This window comes from Oncorhynchus tshawytscha, linkage group LG12 (genome assembly GCF_018296145.1).
Source record: "Oncorhynchus tshawytscha isolate Ot180627B linkage group LG12, Otsh_v2.0, whole genome shotgun sequence".
NCBI lineage: Eukaryota > Metazoa > Chordata > Actinopteri > Salmoniformes > Salmonidae > Oncorhynchus > Oncorhynchus tshawytscha.
This window is the reverse complement of record NC_056440.1, coordinates 24184019-24211742: the sequence shown is the minus strand read 5'-3', so window position 1 is coordinate 24211742 and position 27724 is coordinate 24184019. Positions and strand designations below refer to the sequence as shown.

Genomic DNA, 27724 nt, shown 5'->3' with positions numbered 1-27724 from the left:
CTTCAAGTGAAGTCGCAAAAACCATCCAGCGCTATGATGAAACTGGCACTCATGAGGATCGCCATAGGAATGGAAGACTCAGAGTTACCTCTGTAGCAGAGGATAAGTTCATTAGTTACCAGCCTCAGAAATTACAGCCCAAATAAATGCCTCACAGAGTTCAAGTAACAGACACATCTCAACATCAACTGTTCAGAGGGGACTGTGTGAATCAGGTCTTCATGGTCGAATTGCTGTAAAGAAACCACTACTAAAGGACACCAATAATAATAAGAGACTTGCTTTGGCCAAGAAACACGAGCAACGGACATTAGACCAGTGGAAATTTGTCCTTTGGTCTGGTGTCTAAATGGGAGATTTTTGGTTTCAACCGCCATGTCTTGTGAGATGCGGTGTGGGTGAACGCATGATCTCGCACGTGTATTTCCCACAGTAAAGCATGGAGGAGGAGGTGTTATTGTGTGGGGGTGCTTTGATGGTGACACTGATTTATTTAGAATTCAAGGCACACTTAACCAGTATGGCTACAACAGCATTTTAGAGCGATATGCCATCCCATCTGGTTTGGGCTTAGTGGAGTATAATTAGTTTTTCAACAGAACAATGACCCAACACACCTCCAGACTGTGTAAGGGCTATTTTACCAAGAAGGAGAGTGATGGAGTGCTGCATCAGATGACCTGACCTCCACAACCCCCGACCTCAACCAAATTGAGATGGTTTAGGATGAGTTGGACCGCAGAGTGAAAGAAAAGCAGTCAACAAGTGCTCAGCATATGTGGGAACTCCTTCAAGACTGTTGGAAAAGCATTCCAGGTGAAGCTGGTTGAGAGAATGCCAAGAGTGTGCAAAGCTGTCATCAAGGCAAAGGGTGGCTATTTGAAGAATCTCAAATCTAAAATATATTTTGATTTGTTTAACACTTTTTTGGTTACTACATGATTTCAATTCTTTACTACAGGATTCCATGTGTTATTTCATAGTATTGATGTCTTAAATATTATTCTACAATGTAGAAAATAGTTTTAAAAAATAAAGAAAAAACCTTGAATGAGTAGGTGTTCTAAAACGTTTGACCAGTAGTGTAGGTGTAACAGAATTGATGTACCACATCTCAAAGTCCTGTATGCAGTCATACACACACACACAGATCAATATCTACAAGGCAACTAAGTACTGCTTTAGATATGCGTCCCCACACACACAACATTCCCTCGTTTGAGCTATTGTAGTTGATCCATCATCTACATAAGTCACAATCTTAAGGAACTCTGGTCCTCTCTCTGTTTTGTGCTTCAGTCTCCAGGTGTTTGTAGACACACAGGTCATATCACACCATGGGATTATAACCCTGGCAAGCGAGGCTAACATTCTTAATGGAGTTGCCAAGTTAAACAAAGGTGAAAAAAAAACAGTTCTGACTGACAGCGTCATTGCGTTTTGGTACACCAGAAGTACATTCATTTCCAATGGAACACAGCGTTTGCCTTGCAGCATTGTGTTGCAGAGGCAGTTTCTGTGTTCTGTGTGGTGCAGATGTTGGATAAATCAAACGTATGCATCAAATTGTATGAGTAGACTTGACAGAAATAGTAGCAAAAGGTGAATGAACGTTTGTTGCACACATCTCACACATCGGATTACATAATGAAAAAAGTTTGACTGTAGAATTTCTTACGCAGCATTGATGCAATGACGCTGTCGGTCTGATCGAGGCATAACACACAGGTAACAGAAATGTTAGGTGGAGGTTTCAGATTAACTGTGGACAATCATGAAGTTACATTACAGTTACAGACTCACTAGAGCTGATCATAAAGAGAGTCCTGCAACACACTGGGGACAGGCACGTTTCAACATCACATACTGTCACAGGACAGGAGTCATTCAACTCCCTCACTGACTGGCTGAGAAACTCATCTAGCGTGTGATGTCACTGAGTCTGAGGTATGTTCTGGTTTTGAGAGATGTAAAAGGTGAGACAAGTTTAGTTATCTGCAGGTGGCAAAATTGTTGAAAGGAAAATTAGAGGGAAAGAGAGCGAGAGATCGAGTGCTATCTAGCTCAAAAGAACTAAGGGAGCTGGTTTTGTGCTTTAAATTCTTGTGCATCAGAGTGGTATGATAGAACATGGGGCAGGCTCAATGCTCCATACAGGCCCCCATATGAAAAGTGCCAGCCTTTACCTTCCCCACAAACCATTATTATTGCTGACATGGTACAGTTATGCAGATAACACTACCGAGGGGCAGGTATGTTAGAAAGGGATTGGGACAGAAAAGAGGATACCCACTGGGCAAAAACCGATTGAATCAATGTTGTTTCCACGTCATTTCAACCCCCCAAATCAACTTGATGAGGTTGAATTACAGTGGAAAACCAACTGGATTTGCAAAAAGTAATCAATGTAAGGGCATTTAGTATTTTTTTCAACCACCTATCATTTTTTTTTTGTTAATTTCAAGTTGAATTCACATTAGTTGACAACTCAATCAGAAGTAAATCAAAACTAGAAGCTGAATAGACTTCTGTGCCCAGTGGGCATGTACTGTCTGTAAATGGTATGGACAGAAACAGCAGGAATCAGGAAAGAGGGTGGCATGCTTCACAATGTGTACACTGTCCCTACGGAGGTCTTGAAAGATAATAAGGCGAGGTTGAAATGGGTGCCTCTCCTCTGGGTGGTTCTTGATCACTCCTGTTTTGTGCTTGGGACGGAGTCAGGGGTGAGGAGGGGTAGCTGAACAGGTCTGGGAGATCTTGGGAGGGTTTTGTGAAGATGTGGTTGTCCCTCCCTAAACCAGGTCACATACAGGTGGTCCCCTCAGGAAGACAATGCAACTGCTTCTCTATGATACACCGCAAATATGCATACCTATACACACAGAGAGAGAGAGACAGAGAGAGATATAGATAGAGAGCGAGAATGAGACATTAACACATAGTACATTGGGGAGACACCATAGACACAGCTATTGGGAGAAGTAGATGTTGCCACTGCAGAGACTTTGCCAATACTGCACCTGCTCCTGAGTTTCTGCACCTCCCGGTCCTCTTCCTCCATCAGCTTGGTGATGAAACTCTGCAGCACTGGCATCTCAAACTTAATATACTGTGCCACCTGGTGGGGAGGAGGGAGAAATTCAGTTACAAACACAGACCTGACCTGGACCCAGACCCTCAACTATTATGAAATCACAATACTGTAGTAGTAATAATAATAACAACAACATAAAGGTCATAAATAGTCATAACAGCTTATGTCAGTTTTTGGCCATTGACTACACTGTCAAGCCAGTGTCAAGCCATTGTTGAGGACAGCTAATTGGCTTGGCTGGCAGCCCCCCAAGCAGCTTCACTTAAGTAAATTATGGTTTTGCTATTCTAGTGCATAAATAGACCACTGCAAGTTCTATTGAACTGAGCCCTTTTGTAATTGAAAAGGGGACAAACAGAAAATTCCATTCAGAGGATGTGATTTAGTTTAGGGGCACTGAGAAGTAGTGAATGATTTATCAGTTGTATAGTGGGTGGGGAGTAATTTGGCAGTTACACATCAGCAGTCTTACGTCATAGGTGACTTCCTCTCCCAGGTCCTGCTCCATCAGGAAGATTCTGCTGACCTGTTCACATGGACCCTGAAGCACACGCAACACCAGGGGATAGTCACTGCGCTTCAGCTTCACACGCTCTGAAAGAAAAAACATTGTCAGACCTTTACTGCATTACAACAGGTGTACTTAAGTTATGTTAGAAGATTGCCATGTTTTTCCACAGAGCTGCAGCACTCACACACACACACACACACACACACACACACACACGATAAACACAAACTGATTACATGGACCCTGCGAAACAGAGAAAGTGCTTCAGCTTTAAACTCTGTGACAGACACGCAACCACACAACAACACACAAACTCACTCACCCCCGCTGGTGTGTACAAGATACAGCGCAAAGTCATCTGGGCTGTTCTCAATCTTAAACTTGTTAAGTAGCACTCGCAGCACCTGAGGCGTGGTCATACAACTGTTGATCCGCACGTTAGTCACTGAACCATACGCTGGAGTAAAGACTGCAGTCTGAAGGGGCGATGGGGGCAGCACAATTATGAGAGGGTGAGAGGATTGAGTGAGAGAGAGAGACAGGATTAGTTTATTTGTGGTAGTATATTGTCATTGTAGTAGTGTTTAGCTGCAGTATTATAGTGTGTGTGTGTGTGTGTGTGTGTGTGTTGTCATGATGTTGGCCTGTGGGTAAGTTTTATGACCCCCCCCCCATAAATAACATTCTCCCTTCCCTCTCTCTCTGACTCTACTGAAGGACTCTTGAATAGCCTTTGTTAAACATAGAGAGTCTGGGAACATCAAACAAGTGAGGGAAAGGAACCATATTTCGGTAATAGAACCAGTTGAAAATATGCATGGGTACTTAATGAATATGATGTCAGTTCGGTTGTCATCTGAGACAATATGACTGATGACAGGACGACATAAACTGTATCTGGGAAAGTCTACACATTCTAGTTATCAGATTCACATGGAATTGTTGTGCAATTTAAATACAACACTATTTGTGAAAAGATTACATGTAATTTTAGCTTCCAAATGAGAGATTTGGGTTTTCATAAAGTTAGAGCTCTGCTCAATCAGTGGCCCGCCCCTGTGAAGAGACATGGGTTATAAACTATGAAACACACCCTTCTCTCCCTCCACTATATAAGCCCTTGACGAAAATGTAACCTTCTGTTCCGAGGATGATAAGACGACGGTCCATACGTTGAAAAGGACTAACATGTCAACTACAGAACTAAGCCAACCTCAGCGTGAGTTTTTGTTGTGAATGGTATAAATTTGAACTCTTATTCACTAAAAAAGTGAGACATCCTAGCCGTTGAGTTAGCAACAGCAGCTGTAAACATGGGCTAGGAAAGGAAGGACGACGTATCCAGTCTAACACACAACAACAATACTACAACATATCCAATTTACCACCAGTGACATTCTTCCGAGGACAGGAAGATCTCTGTTGGCCAGCATCTACGACCAACCTACCGAAGCGCAGCTCAGAGTAAATATTTATTGCATTTTCCTTTTCCAGATGGGCGGTAATTTAGAATGCATAAGATACTGTATTTACGATAGCAGAGCTTCTCTCTTTGTTCCTCAGTCTTCCCGCTCTTTCACTCAAACCCAACCCCCTTTTCTTTGTGTAACCAGCTGTCATATCTGTTCCGTCCGCTAGGGATGTTTTCCTTTATGACATAATTTGTAATCAAGGTATGATTCATTCTGTGTATATGTAATTCTGTGTGATTAGTTAGGTATTTAGTAAATAAATAATACACCCTATTTTGTATTGCTGATTCAACCAGAGTTAGCCAGGGTTCGTGAAGACAACCAAGAATTCTACGATGTTCAGATGAGACTGAAATAAGGTGACGATTAATATTGACTGCTATTGATGTAAAATATTGCTAGGTCTTTCATAGTTTATTCGGAAGATAACAGCTCTATAAACACTCTTTCGTGGTGCCCCGACTTTCTAGTTAATTACATTTACATGATTAGCTCAATCAGGTAATATTAATTACAGAGAAAGGATTTTATAGAATAGCATGTCATATCACTTAATCCGGCATAGCCAAAGACACGACAGTGTGTACCTTGTGATTGTAGAAGTGTCCGTTGATGGAGAAGCGGTGTCGTCGTAACCTTCTCTGGTCACTAGGTGACCGGCGCTGGCCCCGTCTCAGAACCCCTGCATCGCTCTTCGTCCTCAGCAGCTGGGCGGAGCTCTCATATTCCTCTGTCCAATCAGAGCACAGATATAGGAGAAAGGGGCGGAGTCAGACAATCAAGCTCTTATGAACGTCAGAGAATGTTCTAAAAATGTATTGCTGAACAGACATGGCTATCTGATGTTGGATAAATAATTGGGTTTTCCATAATAACAAGCTGAAGGTTCAGACTACTCTTCTATAAGACCCACCTTCTTCCTCATCCTCCTTCACAATGGTGTCCTCTGATTGGCTTTCATGCTCTGTCACTTCTATGGTGGGCGGGATCTGCTGGGTACCTTCATTGCTACTGACATAAGGCAAACATGAATATTCCAATATTTAATTGGCTGACCTTATTTATGACACATTATCTTCTCTTCAAAGTTATACTACATCAGTGTGTAAATGACAGGCAGAGGAACAGTAAAATATGGTTTCTATGTAATCTGATTGGTGAATATAATGTATGTTCAGAGTAAACTAAAAACCCAGAATATAGGTCATAATAAAGAAATAACAGTATGGCCACAGGACAAACATTCACCAAAGCAAACTCTGTAAAATGTCAACCACATGCCCACTGCCACAGACACACTATCCTGGTCAGACAAAATTAAATAAATATGCTTGGCCGTTGATGAGTATGACATTTTAGGATAATCATTAGGTTATAGCAATACTTCATTATCAGTCAAGTCATTATTTTTACACCCCCCTCCCCCCTTTGCCCTCAGAACAGCCTCAATTTGTCAGGGCATGGGCTCTACAAGGTGCCAAAATGTTCCACAGAGATTCTGGCCCATGTTGACTCCAATGCTTCCCACAGTTGTGTCAAGTTGGCTGGATGTCCTTTGGATGGTGGACCATTCTTGATACACATGGGAAACAGTTGAGCATGAAAAACACAGCAGCGTTGCAGTTCTTGACACAAACCGGTGCGCCTGGCACCTACTACCATACCCTGTTCAAAGGCACTTAAATCACATACACAATCCATGTTTTAATTGTCTCAAGGCATAAAAATCCTTCTTTAACCCCCTCCCCTTCATATACACTGAAGTGACTTCAAAAAAGGATTATGGCTTTCACCTGGTCAGTCTATGCCATGGAAAGAGCAGGTGTTCTTAATGTTTTGTATCCTCAGTGTATACTTTTCATACATACTGTACGTAGTACATGTTTCTATATGTTGCCTTCTCTGTGTTGTTGGTATAAGAGCTCACTCCCTACCTCTGATTATCCAGGGCACAGCCGGAGTGCCAGGAGGTAGAGGAGGGAGGAGGCCTGATTCGCTCGTGATCGTCCTGCATCTGCAATCTAATAGGTCGACGCAGGCCCCAGGAGATATTCAACAAACCCTCCACGATCAGCTCCCCTTCCTCCTGTAAAGACAGAGTCACCTCGATCAACACAAAAACACTGACAGTTATTACCCTTTTGAGGCAGGGTGAATTATTGAGTCAGTGATGGGTAAATTGAACAGCAAAGGTTTGAAAGAGAGAAAAATAAACAAAGAGTAGAGGAAAAGAAAAAGCATACATGCAATAAAGAGCTGAAATAGGAGGGGGCAGCTATTACACCAATTATGACAGTGATTAGCAACAATGGAAAGACTCCCGCTCTTACTCTCATTCACACGCATATAAACGATGGCGCCAGAGGGGAGGGCTGCCGTCTTATCGGCTCTTAACCAACCATGCTATTTTGTTTGTATTTTCACGTTGTTCGTAACTTGTTTTGTACATAATGTTGCTGCAACCGTCTATTTTGACCGAAAATAGCTTCTGGACATCAGAACTGCGATTGCTCACCTCAAACTGGACGAGGAGTTCTTCAATGAGTCGGATGGGAGGGATATACTACTACAGACAACCGAACAGGCCCAGATCCCCGTGATTCGCTGGAGAAGGAAACTGAGATTTTGTGGAAAAAGATCCAGGTGCCTTGTTAGGATCAGGCGACGAGTGGCTAATCTACCCTTGCCTTCCGACCTGCAAGCTAATGTTCATCGCTGGAAAATAAATGGGACAAGCTAAAAGCACGTACTGTATATCCTACCAAAGGGACATTAAAAACTGTAATATCTTATGTTTCACCGAGTCGTGGCTGAACAACGTCATTAAGAACATTCAGCTGGTGGGTTATACACTCCATTTGGAGGACAGAACAGCAGCCTCCGGTAAGAAATGGGGCTGGGGCCTATACATATATGTGAACAACAGCTGGTGCATGATATCTAAGGAAGTATCAAGGTTTTGCTCACTTGAGGTAGAGTATCTCATGATAAGCTGTACACCACACTATCTACCTAGAGAGTTTTCATCTGTATTTTTCGTCGCTGCCTACATACCACCACAGACCGATGCTGGCACTCCTAGTGGCCAAGGACTTTAATTAATGCAGGGAAATTTAAATCAGTTTCACCTAATTTCTATCAGCATGTTAAATGTGCAGAGGAAAGAAAATTCTAGACCACATTCACTCCACACACAGAGACACGTACAAAGCTGTCCCTCACCCTCCATTTGGCAAATCTGACCATAATTCTATCCTCCTGATTCCTGCTTACAAGCTAAAACTAAAGCAGGAAGCACCAGTGACTCGGCCAATAAAAAAGTGGTCCGATGAAACAGATGCTAAACTACAGGACTGCTTTGCTAGCACAGCCTGGAATATGTTCCCGGATTCTTCCGATGGCATTGAGGAGTACACTACATCAGTACTCCGAGCATGCGCTGACCAACTGGCAAGTACCTTCACTGACATTTTCAACCTCTCCCTGTCTGAGTCTGTAATACCAACATGTTTCAAGCAGACCACCATATTCTCTGTGCCCATGAACACTAAGGTAACCTGCTTAAATGACTACCGACCAGTAGCACTCACGTCTGTAGCCATGAAATGCTTTGAAAGGCATGGCTCACATCAACACCATTATCCCAGAAACCCTAGGCCCACTCCAATTTGCATACCGCACCAACAGATCCACAGATTATGCAATCTCTATTGCACTCCACACTGCCCTTTCACACCTGGACAAAAGGAACACCTACAGTCTATAAATTTCTTGTTAACTAACTATAGTTTTGGCAAGACTGTGAGGACATCTACTTTGTGCATGACGCAATTAATTTTTCCAACAATTGATTAGAGACAGATTATTTCACTTATAATTCACTGTATCACAATTCCAGTGGGTCAGAACTTCCTGCCATCCAGGACCTCTATACCAGGCGGTGTCAGAGGAAGGCCCTAAAAATGGTCAAATACTCCAGCCACCCTGGTCATAGACTGTTCTCAGTGCTACCGCACAACAAGTGGTACCGGAGCGCCAAGTCTAGGTCCAAGAGGCTCCTAAATAGCTTCTAACCCCAAGCCATAAACTGAACAGCTAATCAAATGGCTACCCAGATTATTTGCATTGCCCCCCCCCGATAATGATTTGTTATTCTTATCTCTTACTTTAAAATATATATATATTTTCTTAAAACTGCATTGTTGGTTAAGGGCTTGTAAGTAAGCATTTCACAAGGTCTACACGTGTTGTATTCGGCGCATGTGACAAATACAATTTTATTTACACCAACACACACGCACTACCGATACCTCTCTGTGTCTCAACTGCAGGTTCTGTCCATCATAATAGAGGTTGTAGGTTTTGAGGTGGGACAGGACTGTTGCCCTGAAGACAGAAAGACAACTTTAATGACAACAATCAATTAATTTACACACATTTCATTATTGCATACATCGGTGTGTATGTGTCTGTGTGCATCTGTGGTGTATGTGTGTGCATGCCTTACTTGCTGATGAACTTTTTGTCTCCGATCTGAACCCCGTTCTGAATGTTATCCATTCTCAGTCAGCATGAGAGGAGCTGGAGAGAGAGAGAGAGAGAGAGACAGTGAGAGAGACACAGAGAGAGAGAGAGAGAGTGAGAGAGACAGAGAGAGACAGAGAGAGAGGGCTAGACAGAGAGAGATCAGAAATCATGTTCAGATGTTTTTATAGGAGGTTGATGAGTACCAGTCTAGGGATGAAGCAGAGAGAGGACATGGGAAAGGAAGGGAGAGAATAGGGGGGAGTGGAATTCAACATGAATGTGGATAGATTTTGGAGAACAATGATGCAATAGAGAGAGAGAGATTGACTGATGAGTCTCATGACACCTCATGATCAACCAGAGGCAGCAATTCAACCGAGCATCACCATGGAGACACACCACATTGCCACAGAGACAGGAGGTGGGTGGGGAGGAAGAGTAGGAATATGATTGAAGGAAGAATAAAACACTCAAAAATGATTGGAAAATAATAAATATATACCTCAGATAGACAGGCAGGTAGGGAAATACAACAATCACTGGATTTCATACATCTAGTCTGTCATCAAGTCACTCAACATTGTTAAAAGTGGAACTGACAGCATTTTAGCGATATTAAATATTGTTAAAATCCGTTCATATACACCCCCAGGAAGATTGACACTTTTTAAAACATTTTCTGACAAGCAAGCACTTAGATAATAACTTTCACATTTTCATAAATTATAAGAATGTTTGGGAATTATGTACAGTTGAAGTCATAAGTTTACATACACTTAGGTTGGAGTCATTAAAAGTAGTTTTACAACCACTCCACAAATTTCTTGTTAACAAACTATAGTTTTGGCAAGTCGGTGAGGACATCTCCTTTGTGCATGACAAGTAATTTTTCCAACAATTGTTTACAGACAGATTATTTCACTTATAAACTCACTGTATCACAATTCCAGTGAGTCAGAAGTGTACATACACTAAGTTTACTGTGCCTTTAAACAACTTGGAATATTCCAGATAACGATGTCATGGCTTTAGAAGCTTCTGATAGGCTAATAGGCATCATGAGTCAATTAAAGGTGTTCCTGTGGATGTATTTCAAGGTCTACTTTCAAACTCAGTGCCTCTTTGCTTGACATCATGGGAAAATCAAAAGAAATCAGCCAAGACCTCAGAAAAAAAACCTCCACAAGTCTGGTTCATCCTTGGGAGCAATTTCCAAATGCCTGAAGGTAACACGTTCATCTGTACAAACAATAGTACGCAAGTATAAAACCCATGGGACCACGCAGCCATCATACCGCTCAGGAAGGAGACGCGTTTGGTCTCCTAGAGATGAACGTACTTTGGTGCAAAAAATGAAAATCAATCCCAGAACAACAGCAAACGACCTTGTGAAGATGCTGGAGGAAATAGATACAAAAGTATCTATATCGACATAACCTGAAAGGCCGCTCAGCAAGGAAGAAGCCACTGCTCCAAAACCGCCATAAAAAAGCCAGACTACAGTTTGTAACTGCACATGGGGACAAAGATGGTACGTTTTGGACAAATGTCCTCTGGTCTGATGAAACAGAAATAGAACTATTTGGCCATAATGACCATCGTTATATTTGGAGGAAAAGGGGGGATGCTTGGAAGCCGAAGAACACCATCCCAACCGTGAAGCAGGGTGTGGCAGCATCATGTTGTGGGGGTGCTTTGCTCCAAGAGTGTGCAAAGCTGTCATCAAGGCAAAGGGTGTCCATTTGAAGAATCTCAAATCTCAAATCTATTTTGATTTGTTTAACACTTTTTTGGTTACTACATGATTCCATATGTGTTATTTCATAGTACTGATGTCTACAATGTAGAAAATAGTCAAAATAAAGAAAAACCCTTGAATGAATAGTTCTAAAACTTGATTCATTTATTTTTTACCCCCTTTTTATCCCCAATGTCGTGGTATCGCTGGTAGTTACGGTCTTGTCTCATCGCTACAACTCCCACACGGACTCGGGAGAGGCGAAGGTCGAGAGCCATGCGTCCTCCGAAACACACTGCTTCTTAACACAGCGCGCATCCAACCCGGAAGCCAGCCCCACCAATGTGTCGGAGGAAACACCGTACACCTAGCGACCTGGTCAGCTTGCACTGCGCCCGACCCGCCACAGGAGTCGCTAGTGCGCGATGAGACAAGGATATCCCTGCAGGCCAAACCCACTCTGGTGGCACAGCTAGCACTTCCTTAGACCACTGCGCCACCCTGGATGCCAGGTTCTAAAACTTTTCACTGGTAGTGTAGATTACATTGATTTTAGCATTGGCAAATTGGCTTAGTCTCGTAGTGAGTTTCATAAACATATTTTTTGGAATTCTGAAATGTATTAGAATAAATGTCCATACCATAAAACTAGCTAGCCAACTATGGGTAACTGTAGCTCGTTATCTACCTGACAGGAGTGCTAGTTAGCTAGGTTAGCTTGATGGGCACATTAATAGCTTTAGGATGATTGTTTTTAAGCTCAATTTCAAGATTTCCACCAAGGACGTCGCCTCTCTAATCATTACTCTCCCTCGCTTGGTCAAGGGACATTTAAGGTACATTTGGATGTGACAATGTAAAATGTCATTCAAGGGCTGAGGGTTTAGGGCCGAGGGCTGTCTACTTTGAATTTGGACTGCAGCCTCTGTCTCTGACTGACTGAAACAGGAACAGGAACAGTCAGTGTGAGATGGAGCAAGACAGCTGTGCTACACAATCTCCCTCTCTTCCTCTTTTCCTCCTCCTCTCCCCATCTGTCTAAAACACACACCACACACAGAAAATCCCTAACACACATGAAAAGCTCTGTGGTGACCATCACACACACACACACACACACACACACACAGATGTTGGACTTTTAATTTAACATGGCATGCTGCCAGCATACTCCTAGGTTTCCTTCCTGCCAAGCTGAAAGAGAGAGAAAGAGAGAGAGAGAGAGAAAGAGAGAGAGTGTGTGTGAGTGAGTGAGAGAGAGGGGGCAGCAGAGAAGCTTGTGAAGGACAAGAACAGGTGCAAGGCACACTGGAGTCACATGGGGCACCCTCCATACCAAATAATTTCAGTTGTATTAACACACATATTCAACACCCTCTGACACGCAGGCACACACGTACGCACACACGCACACACAGTGTCTCAGCCTTGTCCTTCTCCTTGGCAGACCTCTTCAATCAAAACGTGCTTTTAATAACATACACTCTAAACACACAATGTTATGCTATCCAGTACCCATTGTATATTTCCACTTGGCTACTTCCCCATCCCTGCAGTGAAACATTACTGAAATATCTGCCAATAACAGATACATCCAACATAAACATTTGTGTTTGTGTGTGTATGGGTGTGTGCATGCGTGTATGTAGAAAGCTGCTGTGTGGCTTACCGTACTGAGAGCTGTGTGACCCTGTCAGCCAGGAAAGAGACAGAGAGATTGGCTACCAGCACCAGTAGCACAAACACACGATATGTTAGTCCTCAGGGTCCAGTTGACCTGAAGCTGGCTCGGCTTGAGCCGGTGAAGCTACTCTGTCCTTTCTGTGGTGGAGAGAGTGTGTTCAGCACTAAGCCTGTCTCTTCAGACTTCAGTGGCTGGTTATCCAGGGGAGTTACCCAAGGCCTCAGTCTAAGGCTTCTGTGTGTTTGTAGGGGAGAGGCGATGGAGAGAGCACCAGGGAGAGAAAGGGGCGGTCGAAGGGGCTGGTTTAAAGGAAGTGCTCCCCTTCCGCTAATGTCTTCCTCCTTTAGAGCCTCAGTCACAGCGGAAACTGATGCTGCCGCTCTGACATGAGACTTCCTCAATTCAAACTACAGACATGAAATATGATATCTCTCCCCCACATACACATGGACAAATACACCAACGCACACACACACACACACACACACACACACACACACACACACACACACACACCTTCTCTCTGAAAGGCTCACAAGTAGCCCCATATACAGACAGAGAGAACTATTGAAAGGTAAGAAGCAACAGACAACACCCACACACACAATCTACCTCACGTGTCCAGCCAATGCCTCACGTACAAACAATTTCAATTATCGTGATCACATCAAAAAATGTAAGACCAATCAACCAACACACCATGCAGCATAATCCATATTTCAGCACCTACGCTACATGACCAAAGGTATGTGGACACCTGCTCATCGAATATCTCATTCCAAAATCATGAGCATTAATATGGAGTTGGTCCCCCCTTTGCTGTTATAACAGCCTCCACTCTTCTGGGAAGGCTTTCCACTAGATGTTGGAACATTGCTGCGGGGACTTGCTTCCATTCAGCCACAGGCATTATTGAGGTCGGGCACTGATGTTGGACGATCAGGCTTGGCTCGCAGTCGGCGTTCCAATTCATCCCAAAGGTGTTTGATGGGGTTGAGGTCAGGGCTCTGTGCAGGCCAGTCAAGTTCCTCCACACGGATCTCAACAAACCATTTCTGTATGGACCTCGCTTTGTGCACAGGGGCATTGTCATGCTGAAACAGGAGAGGGCCTTCCCAAAACTGTTGCCACAAATGTGGAAGTACAGAATTGTCTAGAATGTAATTGTATGCTGTAGTGTTAAGAATTCCCTTCACTGGAACTAAGGGGCCTAGCCCGAACCATGAAAAACAGCCCCAGACCATTATTCCTCCTACTAAACTTTAGAGTTGGCACTAGACATTCAGGCAGGTAGCGTTCTCCTGGCATCCACCAAAACCAGATTCGTCCATCAGACTGCCAGACGGTGATATGTGATTCAACACTCTAGAGAACGCTTTTCCACTGCTCCAGAGTCCAATGGCGGCTAGCTTCACACCACTCTGGCCGATGCTTGGCATTGCGCATGGTTATCTTAGGCTTGTGTGAGGCTGCTCGGCAATGGAAACCCATTTCATGAAGCTCCAGACAAACAGTTCTTGTGCTGATGTTGCTTCTAGAGGCAGTTTGGAACTAGCCATGATAGGCTGAGATAATGGATGGTCTGGACATGCCGAGAGATGAGTTAGGATTGGTCTGCCATGTAGCACGCTTTTGTCTATAACATGAGCTGCTCAATGTGTGTAGGTAATTCTTTCTAACGCAGCTTTTTTGAAAGGTATCACAAAGAACTACAAAAGTGTTGCTAAAGTTCTCCACTTTCTGCAGGACTGAGTTTTGAAAACAGTGGAATGTCCGGTGGAAGCACAGTATGATAGCTAATGAGATGGAAAAAAATTATGCTGTTTGATTGCAAATATAAAACACCTGTCTCCGGATTACATCTTCAAACTAAAGGCAACCATAGCATCCGTGACAGAGGGAGAAGCGTTCATCCAAGTATATGGGTAAGAGAGTCTAGCTAGCTACATTTTCAGATATTATGTTGAAAATTTAGTCAGAAAGTCATTTTCATTGCAAGTTAAAGCGTACTGTTAGCTAGCTAGCTAATGTTAGCTGGCTGTCTTGCTAGCTAACGTTACAAGTAATATTACTACACAGATCACGTGTATCTCAGAGCCATTTGCATTGCTAGTTATTGTCTAATATTAGCTAGCCAGCTAACGTTGAACCTAGTTGGTTAGCTTTAGCTACCTGTAGATTCATGCAAGGAAGTAACGTTATGAGTTGGGATTATGGTTAATTGTTTAGCAGCTCCATGTCTAAACAAAAGACTATGCAAGCAACCATTTCCTGTAATAATGAATAGAAATTAGCTAAAGTTAAGACATTGTCAGCTATATGATATGGTCTTTATTTGTACTGGCTAATTTAATGTTAGCTATCTAGCTAACAAGCGAGAATCAAAACAAAACATTGTTTAGAAAGTTGGTTTTAGTTGCCTGGTATGCTAGATTGACATATACTAAATTCTATTTTAAACATATGGGTTTATTGGTGTTAAAATACACCAGTTATGCTATTTTGGACCAGCAGGCTGCTGATGTCATGCAGCCTGTCGTTTTGATGTCGGATGACAATAGAATGTTCACGATGTCACTGTGACAACTGTATACATACATGTAGATAGACATAGTATAAACCAGCCTTTAGTCTTGAAATCTTTGGTTGTTTAGTACACTACCGTACTCACTCGGTTTAGCACATGGCCTCATTGAATCCTTAAAGAGATGGGTGGGACAAAGAAGAGCTCTCCGGTAAGTATCGAAACATTCAAAAGGTCAATTTTCTCAAAAGTGGGGTTACATGTTTATCAACTTTCAAAGCAGAATTACTTTCCCGTTGTTCCTCAACTGTAGTGTATGATTTACCATTTACTAGCTCTTAGTCTACTTAAAGCCAATGTAAAAATCACCATTTGAAATTTTGCTACATAAGACCGAATCGAGTTGGTTGGTCACATACAGTGCATATTAGGCCATGCCAGGCCTATACACACACACACACACACACACACACACACACACACACACCACAATAGGAGACATTAGCCTTAATACCCAGACCAGGGATGGGCGGCTCAGTCCTTGAGAGCCAAATTGTGCTGGGCCAAGCCAACGGTCCCAGTGATGACAGATTACTGGTATGTCATTTAAGTCTGGACTGTGGCCCAAGAAACCGCTAGAGGTTTTGATGGGTCAAGGCACAAACATGTGGGAACCCCTGGTCTAGTCTGGCAGTTCCACATGAATTATGATGTAATTTAGGAAACCCAGACCTAAAATCTTGCGTAACAGCATCACCTACTTTATGTTACTGTCAACGAAAGATTAATAATGATGTGGCTACATTCCAATTCTGATCTGTCTCAATTCAGTGTCTGCTGCCTGCAAAAAACACATCATGCCTGTTGTTTTGGGGGGAGGAAACGACTGGCCGTATCTAAAAAGAGAGACACATTTACCCAGGCTGGCTCGGGCCGCGGCTCTGTGTTCTGTCACTGTGTTTTGTTCTGCATTCCAGCTTGGACGATGGATTTGGGGAGAATGAGCCCTGTTCTGTTCTGGACAGGGGTCCAAATACAGCCTCCAGTCTTCCCCTCCCTCTGCATTCCCTTGAATTCTCTACTGACTCATATACAACCACAGCAGCCAAGCCAGTCTCGTTCCCTCCCTATGCCTCCACCCCTCAACCAAGCCAGTCTTTCTCCTTCCCTACGCCTCTACCAGAGATGACCTAGTCTAAGCATAGTGCTCTCTCTTCCTCCCTCTTTCCACACAACTCTATTCGATAAGCTTAATAGCCATGGAAAAGAGGTGCAAATAAAATATTGGCAAAGCAGAACCGTTTTAGTTCGCTAATATCAGAAGTCTTTCGACCCCCCCTCCCCTCCTCTCTCTGTCACTCTCTACAGTGCTAGACTTATTAACTCCTGGTCTATTGCGTTCTTGTTGTAACACATCTATTCATATTAATGTTGTAATTTCAATTCGTTTTCCTCTTCATCTAAACTTGTTTTCCTCCATCCCTTTCACTTCCTCTCTGTCTCATCTTCCTGGACTGGCACCCATCCACCTCTATTAAAACTCCTGACCATGATTTCCGGACTTCTCTCTCCCTCTCACATTCACAAACACACACACACACACACACACACACACACACACACACACACATATTTTGATCTCTTGCTCTGTGCCTCTGTCCTTGGTGAACTGCTTTCTTGTGGGATGAATGCAGGTCCAAACCTCCACTTCCCCCTTCCTCCCTCTCAACCCCAACTTTGCCTCCGCACTATTGTTCACATTGTCATAGCAACCCTAAAAACATCTGAGGTCTAACAACCAAATCTATTACAGAGTGCCAAATATTGTCTGTGTGTGTGTGTGTATCCCTGCCCCTTCAATCTGTCTCTCACCATTGTGGTGAAATTAGATTTTACATGAGCTTAGGAAGCATTATATCCTATTAATTAGGAGTCATTAAGGTACAGGCCAATACATGATGAATTCCCTCACAACTTCTCACAACTTAGTGGGAAAAATATGACCACATGCTTGAACATCCACAATCTGAGAGGGTAAGTCTCCAGGTACTCCCACAGTAGTGTGTGTTGAGAGGAATCTTAAATATCTTGATACTTATGTCATCTATCCAGATTCCAGACTGACAGAGAATATTTTATAGACTACACTGTATAGGAAGAGGCCCGAGATGGCTTTCTAACGGTTAACATAATAAAACCCTGAAAAGCGTTTATAACAGTGTTATTTGGTACTGTGTGTGGAGGGCGAAGTGTTGCACTATCAATGGGATAACATGTTTTTACTATAGCCTCTGACTGTATCAATTATATCAGATTACTTCGAAAAGGTCTGTTTCGTTGGATCTTGACCGTGCTCTAAAACTATAGCTGGCGACATTGTTATTTGTATACACATAGAAATGGGCTACAAAGTGATTGCCTTGAGTTTATCGATCGCTACACAGGAATGGAAGACTCATATCGTTTTACATATATCCTACTTACGGAAGGAGCTGCTAGACAGTCTGATGATTTCCCGAACCTCTTCAGGCTTTATGTATTGTTAACGAACGATAAACTGGGGTTGGTTCTTCTCTGCCACGTTGGGGGCTCGGGCGGGATATAGTCGTTAACCGTGCGTCGCCTAGTCTGCTCGTTTTCTGCTCGGTTCGCCCTATCCGCGCATCGGAAACAATCGGAGCATACAAGCACTGGGGTTTGCGTGCCTGGCGTGCGCTCAACGAGAGGAGATCCCCATCTGTTGTAGAGGACCTCTGGCACCGAACCCGGTAACCAATCAGTGCGCGACCTGCCGCCCCTTTGTTCGCTCTGACTGCTTGCTCTCGGAATAGGTGAATAGAATAGGAGGGGGAATCCCGAAAACAATGCACCCCCCAAAAAACACATGCATAATAGATAACTAACCCTATGCGCATATTCACGGGAAAACGAACTGAATAGGTCTAGGTCAAGTTCAAGTCACCCCTAAATAAATGTTAATGTGCTATGACTGATGTGTCATATGGGATTGTAATGGTAATCACTTATTTCTCAACATAGTTTGACAATATTATATTTTTAAAGTAGGAGACATTAGTGGTGCTCTCCTCTCTGCTCTGTGTCCCACTGTAATCTCTTCGGTAACATCTGCTCTTTGCGCTATTCAGCTCCAGGGCTTAATATCTGACGTCAATGAATAGAGAATGGCTGAGTGCGTGATATTACCAGACAGCAATATGCTCAATCTCTCTGCCATGAACACTCCCTGTCAGACAGAGAAAGAGGGAGACAGAACAATCTAAAAATCTTTACCAATTAACTATTGAGACTAGATATGTGGTTGTTGTGCAGTAGGCCCGTCTTTGAAATTAGAGTAGAATAAAAAAGGTCGAAACTAAATCTATTTCAGTTCTACTAACAAAAAAGACAATAGACATGATTGATTCTGTAACATCTTATTAAATAGCTTTAGGAACAAAGAATAACATTTTGTTGCTACTGTTAGTATACACAATGCCTGGTCCAGAAGTTTCTTAGCACATTGTACTCAATTCAATATATATTTATACATCTGTTTAAAGTCAGCTCCCTCAATTTGTACTGATACTGTATTAACTTGATAACAGGAAGCAATGTTAGAAAAATACAATATGAAAAAATGTCCAGCTAGCAAAAGTATTCCACCAAACTACAGATTTGAAATAGAAAAAAATGTATTTTCTTTTGTTTATTAAATAAAAATGTAACAAAAATGGTGCGCATTGCAGCATGACAATTTAAGATTAAAAAGGCATGATTTATTTTCTTAAACATCTTTGTAAAAACAAAAATTATGTATAAAAAAAACAAGAAAACATTGGAAAAGATAAAACACGAGACAAAAAGCATATTCTTCAGGTAGCTTCCCCTTCAAAATAACTGAAAGGGATAGATTTGTCATACACCTCCTGACCTTGAGTGAGAAAGCACATGCAGAGGTGAGGCATTGGCTCAAATGAGGTGAGCTATGGGCTGAAGCTCAAATGACACCCTACTCCCCTAGTGCGCTACTTTCCAGAGTCAGTGGTGCTCTACATGGGAAATAGTAAACCATTTCAGATGTACCCTTGGTTTATATTGTAGTATTATTTAACAGTTTAGGGGTATAATTCAGTTTTAATTTTTTTTTACTATCCATGCTGTGAGAAGACTCTATCGGCACCAAGGAGGTCCATGCAATACAAACTAAAGATATATCAAAGTCAAAACAAGATAAGTACCGATCAGCACTTTGGGTGAAAAATGCCCTTTGACACCAATCTAAGAACAGTTTACCCGCCCCAAATCCTAACACTAACCATTAGTCTGGAGGAATGCAAAACTGACCTTAGATCACTGAACCTTGTCCTGGATCCACAGACTCTTAGTGGCCAACCAGTGTCTATTCCTGCATTCAACATCGCCATTTCAATAGAGAATACAGGTACACTAAAACGGAGAGGACACTTACACCATATCTGCACTGCAGGTGTGGAGGGGAATCTCTGCTAGTTGCATTAGCGTGTAGTGACGTCATAGAAATTGCATTATAGAATATGCATGTGTGTACAAAGTTATTTCACCACAAGTGGCAGAATACACCCCTCCTGTCCCACTCCCCATCTCCTTCCCCCTTTCAAAAGACAGCAAGTTGAAGGTTTGGTCTATTCCATCTATCGTATCCCCTATTCCTAGCTCTACGGAGCAGAGAAAGGCAGTACGGCCTGTGAAGCCACAAGGGAACACTTTCTCACCGGGTAAACTGTGTCACAACACCATCTAAGCAGAATCAAGCATGCTGCAGTACAAAACCATTGACTACCCACTTCTCTCCACACACTGAATATAGTTAGTCTGTTTACAGAAAAATGTTCAAGGTGTTCCCAGAACCTTGCTATTAGAACAGATCTTCTAGACCAGGGGTTCTCAAAGTGGGGTGCGGCGGTACTACAAGGGGTCCGTGCACAGATTTAAAAACATATCAAACTAAATATTTAAATTACATTTTTTTAAATGAATATTACTAACAGATTAAACAGATTTTGGCCAAGTGATCCATGGAATAAGTTGAGGGTGTAATACAATATAATAAAATGTAACAATATAATTTATGTTATTATCTCTTGGCAACATGGGTTTGGGAGGCTCACAGGGATATTGGTATCCACAGTAAATTTGTTCAAATCAATTACTTCCTTTTATTCCAAAAAATGATTAAAATATAAATATATATATAAAAATGCACTGTAATTTAAGCTTTAAAACTGCAGCAAAAAACATGCCACATGGCAACATGTATAGAACTGCAGGATATTAGCTTTAAATCTGCAACAAAAAAAATCTCTTCCCCATGACAAAATGTGTAGAATTGCAGGAAATTTGCTTGAAAAACTGCAACATTATCTCTCTGATGCCAAGAGATGGGCCTTTAAAATGTTCCTTTCCAGGGTTCAAGAGTTGGTTCTTCCTTGTATGCAAATGTTCAGCTCACTCGAGTTGTCCTGATTATGAGGGGGGTCCCTGAAATTTGGCATCACAAAAGGGGTCCCAAGACCTAAAAAGTTTGAGAACCCCTGTTCTAGACTGCCCTCTCACCCTGGGTCCCTAACTGAGCCATGTCCAGTTCAAAAGGGTTTTCATAAAAATACAACATGCATGGAATGACTTATTGTAAGAGAACCATGTGTGATTATATGATCTTAGTAAGAATGTTGCTTTTCTCTGTTCATGTTCTAAAGAGTACACGCTGGAGCCTCTCCCTTCACAGAGCTTGTTGTATAAGTTGTCCTTAGGCACAGATATAGGACCAGTCACACCCAATTCTAACCACACTCATTAAGTGAGAAAACACAAAACTGATCTGTGATCAGTATCCAGAGGTAACTTCAACCTGCTGCCTATGGGGACTAACAATATCAGTATCTCAGTGGAAAATCTGAATAACATTCTAATAGGGCCAGTAAACTAACAAGTAAACTCAAAACTAATGTCTTTCTGACAATGTGCATATGGCACACAAATTGGCTTCACATACATCCCACTAAACACCGACTCTTACTAATCATAAATAAATAAATAAAACAACATGAGAAATCCAAGTCAATCTGAAATGTTACTTAAAATGGTTTACATTTCTACATGTCTGAACCGGTGACTATCGCCACTCATTGTTTTGGTGCAGCAAAGAGAAGAGTAAGAGAAATAGTAGATAAAAAATAATGAAGAAAGGACAGGTGCTTCTTTTGCATTTTGGTTCTGCAAAGATCACAATCATTATGCATATCTGTGCATCTTTTTAAGTTAACTATGTTTTGTAGGCTTATAAGAGAGAACAATACTGGCCAGGAGGAGTCCCAATTCAACCCTACCCCAACAATCAACCATGGCTTTTCTATAGATGACGGCTCAGACAGTAAAACACAGCGCTCCAGGCCAGACACACATAGCAGAGGGTCATCTCCATGTCAATCACACTCATTGTGTCGCAAATGGCACTCTATTCTCTATGTAGTACAGTGCACTATATAGGGAATAGGGTACCATTTCGGTACCATTTCACGCACCCCCAGTTTTTGAATTCTTGACTTGAACTTGACCCCAGCTCTGAAACATGTAAACACACAGTCAGTGAGCACTACCTGGCAATCGTTTTGAGTGATATTTACTGGTCCACTGAATGTGTAGTCAGTCATTAGAGGACATTCAACTTGTGAGGTGTGACCTGTACTCTATGTTACAGGAACTATAAATAAAGTTGTATTTGAAGTTGAGGTGCAGGTTCCTACAGTTGATGTGAGGATGGAAGAAGGGAGGGTGAGGCAAGTGAGTGATGGGGGGGGTCGGCACATAGAACCAAACACGTGAACAATACCAACAACACAAATAATGACACCAGTAACAATCATAATAATAGACAGACTCAATAGGTGCAGGACAAGATTGTAGTCTGTGAGCCATTGTGAACAAATACCCCCAGGACACCCCTATCAACATCATCAAATACACTCTCTACCCCACAACCATTAACCTTGAAGACTATGCTATGGTGTCTGTAAATCAAACAATGTGTTCACTTGAACAGAACAGTAGTGTAGACCTCTGACACCTGTATCAGAGTAGGACAGAGCAGAGGGAAGGGGAGCATATAGCGATCAGGGAGAGGATTGGTACCATAAAAATCACCTCTTTTCTCTCACCATTTCTCACTTTGTCAGGCATCTGGGTACAAAAGATTTCAAAGCATCTTTCTGGTAATTTCCCTAGCTAAATCTGTGGAGCGTCTCTCCATTTCCTTCCTTTGTAAACCATGCACTGGTGTGACTCTGCATGTAAGCCTTTATCATAGCATGATCTTCACTTAGGCTGTGGCCTGGGCAGTGGTCACACCACCTATACGACCATGAATGTGCTCACAAACACTACAGAACACTAGACTAAGTATGAATCGAACACAATAACAAAATGAAGAACATCAGTGAAATAGAAAAAGGTCTGCATTTCAAAAACTACGTTGTGATCGCACAACTAGCTAACCAAGTGCATTCTGCTTCGCGCTAAATCGGTGTAGCCTCTCTAAACAAAGTACAAATGTCAAAACGTTTTTGAAAGTGTCCTTATGAACTGCTCATGAACATGGTTAGTTTAACTATTACATTGTATAGTTTTTTTCATGATTTAAGGTCCTTACAGGTAATACATGTTAATAAATGTTACATTTCTATAAAACTTACTTACATTGACTTGTAAGCAGTTAATACTAGTTATATTATGCAATAATGGCTTATAAGCAGTTTATAAGTCAACCTTCAAATGCTGTATTAATTCCAGTTGTAATAACAGCAGCTGGTTGAGGGTGTATGCGTTCAGGAGAGAGCTGGTTTTGGTGGCATTTGTTAACGATGCTAAAGATAATACTGACACAGTAAGGCTTGCAAGCTGACTGGGTGAACATCAACAGTCCCAGTCTTAAATCAAGACCTCATCCACAGCCCTAGCTCTTACCCCTGGCCTAGACACTTCTTCATGGCACCTGCTGGATTGAAAGAAACAGACCCGTGTAATCAGTGGTACTAGCTTCAACTATCCCTTTAGAGGGCTAGAATGAGCTTTTACCAGGATACTGACATCCATTCTCAATCAGATCTATGAGAGGTCATTTAGAAAGGTCTACGGCTAGGGCACTAAGAGAAGTGTCTAGGGCACTAGGAGAAGTGTCTAGGACTAGGGCACTAGGAGAAGTGTCTAGGGCACTAGGAGAAGTGTCTAGGGCACTAGGAAAAGTGTCTAGGGCTAGGGCACTAGGAAAAGTGTCTAGGACTAGGGCACTAGGAAAAGTGTCTAGGGCTAGGGGCTGAGAGCCCTTCGTCCAGTGGATGATGTTGTCTGATCTGTTGTGTTTGAAGTGTGGCCGTGTTGTGGGTAGAAGCCAATTAGAGAAGCAGGTTTCAGCTAACATTCTGTGCATTAACTCTTCGCACTAATAGTGCGAAATGAAGATCAATCACTTTGCATGGCTAAGGTCTGCCATTTGACAAGCCACTTGCATCTACACTATCTGCATGCAATTAAGCTTGTGCTTGCTAGTGTGCGTGTGTAAATGTAGTGTGCAGGCAAATTATTAGTTTAATATGAATTTGCATCAAGCCTCTCCAACTTTCATCCAGTTCCCTTTCAACAGGACTACATTTCCCATAACCACCGTGGGCAGTGTAGGTTTGCTAAACAGGGCTGACTGACTAGCTTCGTCTGATTCTCATTGGGTCTGTAAGGTGTCAATGATTCAGCTTAAAAACATTTGTTGTAAATGAGATCCTGTCCATCTCTGTCCTTAAACAGGGAATGCGCCAGTGCAAGTGACACAAACAACCCCATCACAATGTCATGGGTTGGCATACACACACACACAAACGCACGCGGAGCCCCTGGGAGTGTAATATATTAAGAGTATTTTGGTTCAATGGCTGAGAAGAAACCTTTTATTTCTTGGAATGAATGTAGACAGGTTGACCTTGAAAATAAGTGCTTTAACTTAACGACCCAGTAGAAATAGTGTATTGGGAAGACAGGGACCTCAATAAAGGGGTTGTCTAATACACTGCTCTTATGCACACATACTAGGTAGAGACGAGAGCCAGAGAGTGTTGCAACTCCACCTGAACCCTCCTCTATAAGGACATTATAACACGCTGTCACCTGTTATAACATGCTAATAACAGCATGGATAGGGCATAAACAGGGAGTTCTACAGACACACAAGACAGGGTTGAGCATGTCACACTGCACTGACACAACCCAAAAACCTCCACCCCTCCCTCCCTTCCATCCCTCTCCTCCCTTCCATGGTTCCAAGCTCCATCCCTTCCCCCTCCCCTCCACCCCGTTCCTACCCGTCTGCTATACCCCGCTCTCCCCTGGTTCTGTGACTCTCTCCATCTCTGCTCCCTTCCCTGCCTCCCCCCGTCCACCCCTACGTCTGCAGGCCTTGCGGATCGCGCTCCACTGGTAGCCGCTGAAGGTAGGGCTGATGGGGAAGTATTGGAAGACTGTGTGACGACGCAGGAAGTCCATGCCAAACGGGAGGTCGTAGGTTCTCATCCCCTCCAGCTCCGCAGCACTGGGTCCCGACCCTCGCGTCAACTTCCCGATCCCTCGCTCCTCCCTGGTACCTGACAAGAGGAAAGGAGAGACAAAGGAGAAAGAAAAGAGGAAGACAGGAGGAAGAGGGGGTGAGCAATTGGAGAAGGCAACAGTTTGTGATATCCTTGTCCTATCTGTAAATAAAATCACAAGGGATATATAGTGTTTTAACTAACAGTGACAGTCCAGTCTACTCAACAGGGATAGTGTTTTAACTAACAGTGACAGTCCAGTCTACTCAACAGGGATAGTGTTTTAACTAACAGTGACAGTCCAGTCTACTCAACAGGGATAGTGTTATAATTAACACTATCTTAAGGATCTGCCCCATTTTTTCAATTTGCGCTTAAAATGACATACCCAAATCTAACTGCCTGTAGCTCAGGCCCTGAAGCAAGAATATGCATATTCTTGGCACCATTTGAAAGGAAACGCGTTGAAGTTTGTGGAAATGTGAAAGGAATGTAGGAGAATTTAACACAAATGATCTGGTAAAAGATAAAGAAAAATCCAACTGTTCTTTTGTAATTGTTTTTGTACCATCTTTGAAATGCAAGACCATAACGTATTATTCCAGTCCAGGTGCAATTTAGATTTGCCACCAGATGGCAGTGTATGTGCAACATGTTTGACTGATCCAATGAACCATTGAATTTCTGTTCAAAATGATGTATTAAGACTGTCCAAATGTGCCTAATTTGTTTATTAATAACTTTCATGCTCAAAATTGTGCACTCTCCTCAAACAATAGCATGGTATTCTTTCACTAACAGCTACTGTAAATTGGACAGCACAGTTAGATGAACAAGTATTGAAGCTTTCTGCCTCATGCTAATCGCATTAGCCTACGTTAGCTCAACCGTCCTGTGGAAGGGACAACTATCCTGAAGAAGTTTTAACTAACAGCGACAGTCCAGTCTACTCAGCAGGGATAGTGTTATAATTAACAGTGATAGCACAGTCTACTCAGCAGCAATAGTGTTATAACTAACGTTGAGTGTGATAGTAGTCTACTCACCAGGGATAGTGTTGTCCAGCACAAATGCCACTGACCCCCCTACGAACATGGCTGTGGTCAGGAGCACGTTCAACACCTGGTCTAGCGACACTATACCTGAGAGACAGAGAGAGGGTTCAGAGAGCTACCCAGTTATTTTATCATGTGTGAGAACACTGAAGGAGTAGGCCATTGAGCTAATTATGTGGTGCACTCTAACTTGTCTTCCACTCACCAGTGACCAGAGGGTTCTGTTTGAGATAGCTGGGCAGCACCAGGCCAAAGAAGATTGAAAAGCCCAAAACAAAGAGGTTCCTGGAGGAGTTGAGGTCTACAAACTGCAGGTTGGACAGTCCCACAGCTGTGATCATTCCAAACAGAGTACAGAACAGCGCCCCCAGGACAGGGTCAGGCAGGGAGGCAAACAACGCACTGAATTTACCCACCAGCCCTAGCAGCAGCATCATAGCAGCACCGTACTGGATCACACGCCGACTGCCTACCTGGAGGACCAATCAGAGAGCAGCAGGGAGTGAGAGAGCAAATCAAAGGATATCAGGAAGAATAAAACTGTCCCACTCTACAGAGCTAATAAGATCCAAGCAAATTACTAATCAGTGAGGGAGTTTTTTTATTCTGACATGGGATGAACCGTCAATGGCCTGTCACATCGGGCGAAAGCAGGGATGGAGCTGCACTTTTCTCAAATGGAACAGTAATCTGCGCCGCTCCGTCATGATGTCAACAAGGCAGCATGGTGTATCTTCCAGAAACAAACATCTGTTTTCTATAAAATGTATGTTTGAATTTTCAAACTAGTTGGGAAAGCTGATGGTGTTTAAAAAAATTTAAAAAAATCAGGAATCATTTTCGCATGGGAAAACACAGAATCCTACTAAGTACTACAGATGGTTAATTAAGTCACTTTTGTTTTGAGCCAACATAGCTGTCCGGTTAAAAATCAAATGCCTACACGAACGAGATGAATTGAACCCCCTCAATTAAAACATAAATATGTCATATTTGTATAGAACTCGCAGTGGGACTCTGTTGATGTGTGATGGTTACCTTAGTGATGCCCAGCACGCCTATATTAGGACTGGAGGAAGTAGAGCCGTTTCCTGTCCCCATCAGCCCATCCAACACGCAGGACAGACCTTCCATAAATATACCCCTAGAGAAAGAAAAACAGAAAAAAGTTTTGGAAGGTAGTTACAGGTACACACACGGATCTCAAGTCATGATTCAAACCATTGTCTGTGCGATTTAACCAGAATTATGCTACTTTTATAGAAAACTTTTCTATGATGTGCATTAGGCAAGGACCTATGTGAGCAAGGTCAGGTACCTGTTGATGGCGTGAACAGGGGGTGGGGGGGCACAGGAGAGTCGGGCACAGGCATAGTAGTCCCCGATAGACTCGATGATGCTAGCGACCACGGCACTGAACATACCTATCACCCCTGCTGCTGTTACCGTAGGAACACCCCACTGAACTATGGGTAAAAACACAAACTCAACACACAACATTCTAGATTTGA

At 42.7% G+C, this 27724-nt stretch overlaps 2 protein-coding genes across 7 annotated transcripts in view; both read right to left on the bottom strand.

The window, feature by feature from the left end:
- Positions 1-992: 992 nt before the first annotated feature.
- Positions 993-18302, bottom strand: rassf2a (Ras association domain family member 2a). 3 transcript variants are annotated; one of them, XM_024438471.2, is made up of 10 exons: positions 18038-18302; positions 9588-9661; positions 9391-9466; positions 7015-7166; positions 5994-6091; positions 5668-5810; positions 3931-4084; positions 3570-3691; positions 3024-3121; positions 993-2875 (listed from the first exon to the last, which is right to left on the bottom strand). In XM_024438471.2, exons 2-10 carry the CDS (start codon positions 9638-9640, stop codon positions 2806-2808), a joined length of 966 nt encoding a protein of 321 aa, XP_024294239.1. In that variant the 5' UTR covers positions 9641-9661; positions 18038-18302; the 3' UTR covers positions 993-2805. The 3 variants fall into 3 exon arrangements, with proteins under 3 accessions (XP_024294239.1, XP_024294238.1, XP_024294240.1); XM_024438470.2 differs by lacking the exon at positions 18038-18302 and adding an exon at positions 13015-13410; XM_024438472.2 differs by lacking the exon at positions 18038-18302 and adding an exon at positions 13015-13407 and having other exon boundaries at positions 5994-6088.
- Positions 18303-18971: 669 nt separating this feature from the next.
- Positions 18972-27724, bottom strand: part of slc23a2 (solute carrier family 23 member 2) — a 75525-nt gene continuing 66772 nt past the window's right edge. For all 4 annotated transcript variants that reach the window (XM_042331459.1, XM_042331460.1, XM_042331461.1 and 1 more), the window contains exons 11-15: positions 27532-27679; positions 27252-27357; positions 26419-26686; positions 26205-26300; positions 18972-25215 (exon numbers count right to left, since the gene is read on the bottom strand). In XM_042331459.1, the coding sequence (XP_042187393.1) occupies positions 24944-25215; positions 26205-26300; positions 26419-26686; positions 27252-27357; positions 27532-27679 (890 nt within the window). In that variant the 3' untranslated portion in view covers positions 18972-24943. The remainder of the gene's footprint in view (positions 25216-26204; positions 26301-26418; positions 26687-27251; positions 27358-27531; positions 27680-27724) is intronic.